Source organism: Bemisia tabaci, chromosome 9, assembly GCF_918797505.1.
Source record: "Bemisia tabaci chromosome 9, PGI_BMITA_v3".
NCBI lineage: Eukaryota > Metazoa > Arthropoda > Insecta > Hemiptera > Aleyrodidae > Bemisia > Bemisia tabaci.
In genome coordinates, this window is record NC_092801.1 from 11,942,960 (window position 1) to 11,950,602 (window position 7,643).

A 7,643-nucleotide genomic window follows, 5' to 3' on the forward strand; every position below is an offset into this window, starting at 1 on the left:
CCCTCCCACTCCCGCTCCGAAACCCCATTTTTAACTGAGATTCCGATTTTTCTACACTGAAAATAAATTCTCGGCGTTTTTACCAAGGTCCGTTGGTACCTTTACCATCTCACTTTTTTTACCAATTATTGGTAATTTTACCAAGACAGACTAGTAAGCTTATCCAAAAACCGGTATTTTTACTGTTTTATCAGGTGAGAATACCACTTTTATTGGTAACCGATTCCCGGTAACTTTGCCCTTTTATCTCGGTAATTCTACCACAGTCGATAAAAAATATTGGCGTTTTTACCGAGATTTCTCGGTAAAATTACCAATTCCATAAATGGTGATTTTACCAAGAAAAAACTGGGATCAAATAGAACCCTGAATTCTTGGTAAATTTACCCTTTTCTTAGTAAATACACCGAGATTTTTTTTTCAGTGTAATGTCGCCAAAGAATGGAGCGAATCAATTCAAGAGTGCACACGGATTTTCAAGGAATGCGTTACTGTTGTCTAAATGAAGTTAGAATAATGTTTTTCCATGAACTTTTGGGAGTTGTGGCCCCTTAAAATGCACTTTTGGAAAACTTCCAATGAAAGAAAAAAGTATTTTTTGACCCATAGAACATGCTCCTTGGATCCCCCTGTAGAGCATAAAGGTGAATGGAGCCTCTTGCAGAACAGGTTTGCTCCTTCGTCGCAGTTTGCATGTTGTGAGCATTTTGTTCGATCGCGTGTATATTCCAATCGTCACACTGAAATTTCGCTGAAAGCAAGAAAAATTCCGTTCTCGGCAAATACCTCTTCAAAAAGCAATAGGACTTGATTTCTCGATTGCACGCTCAAGGAGCATGCCTAACGAACTTTAAGACGTCGCCAAATCTATTTTCAATTGAATTCAATAAAATCCTTTATTTTTTTCAAAAACCCTGATAACATTCTCAATGAAATTCTAATTAAACACGCATTATTTCTTAAAAATGAATTTTTTTCAGGAGGAGATCGGCAACATTTGAACGTTCACGTAAGTATTGTTTTTTCCTTTTAACTGAACGAATACTCTGCCGTGCAGAGGAAAAACGCCGTATGAACCTTCAGGCGTTGCCAAATTTCCTTTGATAAAAAGGTAAACCTCGCAAAGGTAAGCTTATAAATATTTTCCTCCTAATTTTTCAAGTAATTTTATTCGCAATTACACCTAAAGATTCTGAATTTAAGGGGAAAATATTCATAACTTCCCTCAAAAATAAACATTTTATCGAAGGAAATTTGGCAACTATCGAATGTTCATACGGCGTTTTTCCTCAGCAACTGTATACCGCAGCTGCTCGCTGAAAATGTTATTCGGCTGTCTAGCCTTTTGGATTTTTTTTTTTTTTTTCAATTTATTTTCAAGTTCCTTTTTTTTTAAACCCGCACGCAAAGGTATACGTGTTCGAAACTTTAAGGTAATGTCATTTTCCCCACCATCGTAACGGGATCAACGGATCAACTCGCTTTAAAACATATTATGCGTGGAATATAAGGGCTCAGATTTTTGCTGTTTCTTTCCTATTCGGTTTATAAGAGCGAACATCATTATTTTTACTCCGCCCTGTTCGACGGAACGTTTCCATGATTTCGTACTACCCAGTGCCAGTCCTGCAACATTGTACATTTTTGCTGCTTAAAACTTTACAAACAGACGCGTGAAAGTTTTCAGTGAACCTGTTTGCCATTCAAGATGGGGCCTCTGTTGAGTATGACCATCTTCTCTTGCATTTGCATTTACTCTTGTGGGGCCATTTTTGGAAAAATCAGGTCTGTGGCTCGAAGTGCGTCTGCTAATTATGTGGATCTGTATGGACCGAATGAACAAGTAGATCCCGTAGTAAGTATTGCTCTCATCGTGTTATTATTATTCTAAGTTTTTCAATACCCTCAATGTGTCTCATGTCTGTTATTAGTCACACACTGAAAAAAAAAATGTTTGAGATATTTTCTTGACGTAAGGTGATTCGACGGTTGCCATTTTTTGTGTCAGAGCGACGTGCGATACATGGCATCAATTCGTTCCATAATTTCAGCTACATATTATTTATTGCGAATTTTGAGATCGCACTTCGCATTCGATACTGATGTCGAAACTGCACCCGAATGCAATATTTTTTCTCTAAAAAAAATCCCTGCCTTTATTACGTTGAATTTCTTTGTCAAATTTGGTACATGAATTCTTTGGTCTCATGAAAACAGGAGTGCGATCTCAAAATTCGAAAAAAATAACATGAAGCTGAAATTATGGAACGAATGGATGCGATTTACCGCACGTCGCTCTGACACAAAAAAATGGCAACCGTCGAATCACCTTATCGACAAAATTTGTTTTTTTTTGTGTTTTTTTTTTAGTTAAATCCGTGCAAATTTACCCTTGAGTCAGTTTTTTTTTTTTTAAATCATTTTTTTAACTTAAACTTAACAATAGCAAAACGACGCTTTTGTGACTAAAAAAACTGATGTTAAGTTGAAATCGCACGGATTTAACTTTGAAAAAAAATTGTCGAAAAGGAACGACGCTTTGAATCAAAATTATATCTCAAGAATTTTTTTTTTTTCAGTGCATGTCGTTTCTCTCACGAAGTCACGAATGAACGTAACAACATTTCAATGTTTCAAGATTTTCCCGCTAATTGCATTATTGCTCGGAGAATTTTGAGAATTTCTAATTGAAAATTTCACTAATATTTCCTCTGCTTTTATGCAAAAATCAGACAAATTCTCGACGAAAATTTTGCAGGTTTACTCTCGTTAAAAGTTGAATTGTTTGAGTGTATTTCGCAACCCCAGAATGGATGGCTAAGATGAACATCAACACATTTTGAATTGGGATCAACCCCCTTGTCAAGCAGAAAGAATAAAAATAAAAATAAAATCAACAAAAATTTACAAAAATTTTTTTAAAAAATCGAATTCCTGGTTTGTGACAGCAGATTCTTCCCCAGACATTTCAATGTTTTTAGTTCAGAATTGTATATTCACTTTCTTGTGTTTGTTTTCTTTAGTTTATTTCCTTTCGTATTCTATATTTTTTGCGGTGTCAAAATTCCTTGTTTAAGAATAACCTATCTTCAAAGTTAAACCGATGAATGTTACACAAGTTCTGTAACTATAGTTAAATTTATACTGCTAAATTAGTGAGCCGTCATTAAGCTTTCCTTAATTACGATATAAACCATGTAAGGTCTTTTATTCTTTGTAATCAGAGGAATTTTACACAAGTTCCGTAGATATTATTCATTTTATACTGATAAATTAAAGAGGTGTCCGTAGGCTTCCCTTAATCATGATATAAACCATTATAGGGTCTTACCAGGAGAAGGATCTATTTGAGTATACCTTGTTCGTTAAACATTGTACGCTGCTGATAAAATACTTCGTGCCGAAGCTTGAAAAATGGAAGTTTAATACCTTAAGGGTGATTAACTAAAACTTGATGAAAATAGTTCCATTTTAATTATGAAGGTTACCCATCAATCTATCTCAACTTTTCCTGCTATCTTGAGATCATCCGTATACCTACCGTGATATCAAAGAGAGCAGTAAGGGCAAAATGAAGTTCTGAGATAACGGGCTGAGAAGCTTCTGACCGGAAAATTTTATTAGAGGAAGCATCCGTTCTTTGTCAAATTGCCTTTAATCGTTCGGAATACTCCTATAGAAATCGTTTGAATGATTGAAAATCGACTGATTTTATATTTCAATCACATAAAAAAAGGTGTTTTTCATTTTCATGCTAGATTATTGTAAGGCAAGATAGCCGTAAGTGCTATCTTCTGCATGCTTGCGTGGTTGCGTTTCGGACACACAACAAACACATTCAAAAAAATAAAAAATCGCAGAAGGGGGCGGAACGTTACTTGAGAGCACTATTTTCATTGGCTCCCTGGAAGAATATTGTCACTTACTGCTGTCTTGCCTGAAACTGCGGCATCTTTTGCGCACTTACGGCTTTTTCATGTCTCGTTTTGATACAATTAAGATGAATTTTCCTGTTTTAGATATTTCAGTGATTTCATCCAAAAAGGATAGGACGAATTTTGAAAGAAACTTGATTTCGAAAAATTTGACACCTACTGCTTTTTTCGCTATCACAACTGACCAATTTTTTACGTTTTTTAGTGCGATTTCAGAACTTATACCGAACGTCGTGCTAACGCTGACGCAGCCTGTAAAAAAGATTGCCGAGATATCTCGCAGGTGACCCAGAAAGCTATAGAAGACTATGAGCGGGTTTTCCCGGTGAAGCAATTATATGACAAGTGTCACGGTTTCGAAGGTAAATTAAATTGATTTTAAATAATTAATCTAGCTCTCTGGAAATTTCGAGGAACACGAAAAAAATAAATTGCTGATTTAACGATTCAATTCTTAAAAAATATGTCCGAAATGTTTCGAATGTACATTTTACAATACTGCCGTGTTAAGGAAAAACGCAGCATGAACATCCGAGAGTTGCCACATTTTCCCTCTTCAAATGTTAATTGTTGAGACAAATAATGGATATTTCTACTTGAAATTTTTTGATCATTTAGACCATTGCGAAGAAAATTCTCTAGCAAATCTGGTGGCAAATTTTCACAAGTTTTCCTGAAAATTTGTATTTTAATAAATGAAATTTGGCAACGCACTAAGGTTCATATGGCGTTCTTCCTTGGCACGGCAGAGTAGTGGACATTTTTATATCGTAAAATCTTCATTGAAATATGTCTACCACTTTTTTAATTGCAAAATTGAAATCGGCAATTTCATTTTTTCCGTGAAAAATATTCATAGCTCCTTCGAAAAAAAAGATTCCTTGGTCGGACAAAAGTTGGTAACGTTTGATTTCTTTTCTTATAGTTAACTCGGTAAAACCAGCTTGGTCCCAGTTCCTGAATTAATGATGGGAAAAGCCGGCCAGGTTGGCCTAGTGATCAGCGCGTCTGACTGCAGGTCGAAAGGTCCCGGGTTCGAATCCCGGTGTTGGTGACAAATTTTCACGGAACTGACGAGTAGATCTGCAGGAACAGGTTCCACTCGGCCCTCATCCCTGAAAATTTGAAAAGCCTAGAGCATGGATGTCCCTATCGCCCTGTTGTCTAAGGACATTAAATCTCTGTCTGTACTTGGCTGCAGACCTTTGAGAGAAGGTTTAAGCCATTAAACATGCAACCCGGTTTTATTGTTGCTTTAATTTGTTCATTTGAGTTTGAAGAACACTTAAAACAAAACTCCCTATGAATGCGTTTTGTGATGAACCCAGGTGGCGAGAGGGGGGGGGGGTCGCAAACCTAGCTCGTTTTTTCAGTTTCACCGTTGGAGGGTCTCCATTCAAAGGTATGATTGAAAGCACTGTGTGGCAACTCGCGTGATTGCCGGAAATCTCTCCATTTGCATGAAGCAAAAAACAGCGCAAAAAAAGCGGTGAAAATAGGTTGCGAATAAAATCTGAGCACGCATACTGCGCAGTGCGATCTTGTGTATGTTCTTCCACTGAAAACCAAAAATTGATCTCGCCTAAAAAAAACTAAACCAGCTTCCAAGCATTCGGTAGGAACGTGTCTCCAATAATATTTGATGGTGAAACTGCAGAGATGCGTCGCCCGGCTTGCAGCGTTGCAATTTCCTGTCATGCTTTATTTTTACGTGGGAAAGAGCTTGATGCAAAAACTGGCTTTTTTCGCCCCCCTCTGGAAGTTCTTCAGGCTTTGTCTATTGATTACTCATACTTGAGCGCTTCTTTTCCCAAATTTTCAGACCCCCAAACAATTTTGGGGGGGAGCTAGGGGGGGGGGGGGGGGGGGGGGGTGGAAGTCAAAACCTGTGAACCTCGATATCTCTTGAACGAAGAAAGATATCGAGGTCCGGTTTGGACGAAAAAATCGTCTAAAATTGCATACTTTAAGATTTTAAAGGTCGAAATCCCGATTTGACCCATCATGGCCCCAATCAAACTGGCTCATTGTGCAGCTATGATTCACGAGAAAATTAAGGGTGCTCAAAATGAAAGTTTATATCCATCGAGGTCCTCCATGAACATACATGTTATTACATGTTTTCAGTTCCGATTCTCTCAAGATGGGAGAATTGTTTTTCCTCCAAAAACTCTATTGTTTCGATACTTTGGGTAGGCAGCCTACCTTAGGTGGGTTCAAGTATTATGTATCGCACTTTTTCCGATTTTTCTACCCCTTCCCTCCCCCCTTGTGACGCAGTCTTAACGCAGCCCTTCACACCCCCACCCTTTGAATTAAGTAATGCTGGCCTGACCTCACCCCCCTCCCCCCATCTTCAAAAAATAAAGAAACCGCTGAGAAAATAGCTTGAAAAAAATTTGGGGTTTTCTTGGAAATATTTCGCTGGAAAAATTCCGTTTTGTCGAGTTGGTCGCGCCCCGAGAAGATTCATTCGGGAAGTGCGGTATTTTCAATTTTTTGCAAGTTGGTCTTTTCTCAAATCCCCCCCCCTCCCCCCCCCCCCCGGCTTGGAATTGTCATGTAATGCTTGGCCTGAACCCTACGTAACGTATTGTAATGGTGGCTCAACCCCCCCCCCCCCCTTCCCCTGGATGCGTTAAGTAATACTTGAACGATCCCTACCTTTGTAGATACATCCCTTTTGCTTAATTCAATCCTACTCTCGTTTGCCTCCAGCGGGAAAATGCAAGAAGTTCTTCAAGATCAAACAGACTTACTGCATGTGCGAGGATAAGGAGAAGCGCCGGTACCGAGCGGCGCGATCCTGTCGGGTGGCCATCGCAACCGCGCGGAAGGCGATAAACAGTGCCATCTTCCTGAAAACGGCGGCGGCCAAGACGTTCGGCGGCGGCGGCGGCGGCGACGACGGCTCTGAGTTCGACGGCGAGGTATCCGAAGACTACGGCGCTGAAGCGGGAGCCGCCCAAGAGCACGGCCACGCAGCGGATCCCACACAAGGTTATGGGCCCGGAGCGGTTCCCTCACAAGGTTATGGTCCCGGAGCGGGCGTCCCCAAGGGATACGGCCCCAAAACGGGCGCCGTGCAGGACCCTAACCACAGGCAACGCGGCGCCCCCGGCCCCCCTTACGGATATGGATACGACGACGACGATGCAGCCTCCAGCTATTCGGATTCCTCCCAAGGGTCGCAGGGATCTCGCGGGTCGCAGAGATCTCGCAGGTCGCGTGGCTCTCGGTCCTCAAAGTCGTACGGCTCCGGAAGATCGTCGCGTTCCGGAAGATCTTCGAGTTCCGGGAGATCGTCGAGTTCCGGAAGATCGTCGAGTTCCGGAAGATCGTCGAGTTCCGGAAGATCGTCGAGTTCCGGAGATCGTCGAGTTCGGAGGATCGATGAGTTCCGGAGGATCGATGAGTTCCGGAGGATCGATGAGTTCCGGAGGATCGATGAGTTCCGGCAGTGATGGCAGGTCACCGCTGCAGATAACCGCGGCCGCTGCAAGGGAGAATGAGATGTTGCAAAAGCAGCGAGAGAAACAATTGTGGAAAGGCCAGCGTAAGCGTAGCTAGGGCAATGGCGTAACGGACTTCCGCTGCCCCCCCCCCCCCGCCAAAATGTTTCTAGCCCCCCCCCCCCCATATGTCGATAAAATTCCAAAATTATCCCCCCTCCCGCCCCTCTCCCACTCTCGCCCCTTCCCATTTTTT

At 41.0% G+C, this 7,643-nt stretch overlaps 1 protein-coding gene across 1 annotated transcript; it reads left to right on the plus strand.

Annotated features, from left to right (window-relative positions):
- Positions 1-1,473: 1,473 nt before the first annotated feature.
- Positions 1,474-7,399, plus strand: LOC140225455 (uncharacterized). Its single transcript, XM_072304425.1, has 3 exons — positions 1,474-1,855; positions 4,141-4,297; positions 6,654-7,399. Exons 1-3 carry the CDS (start codon positions 1,709-1,711, stop codon positions 7,397-7,399), a joined length of 1,050 nt encoding a protein of 349 aa, XP_072160526.1. The 5' UTR covers positions 1,474-1,708.
- Positions 7,400-7,643: the final 244 nt, after the last annotated feature.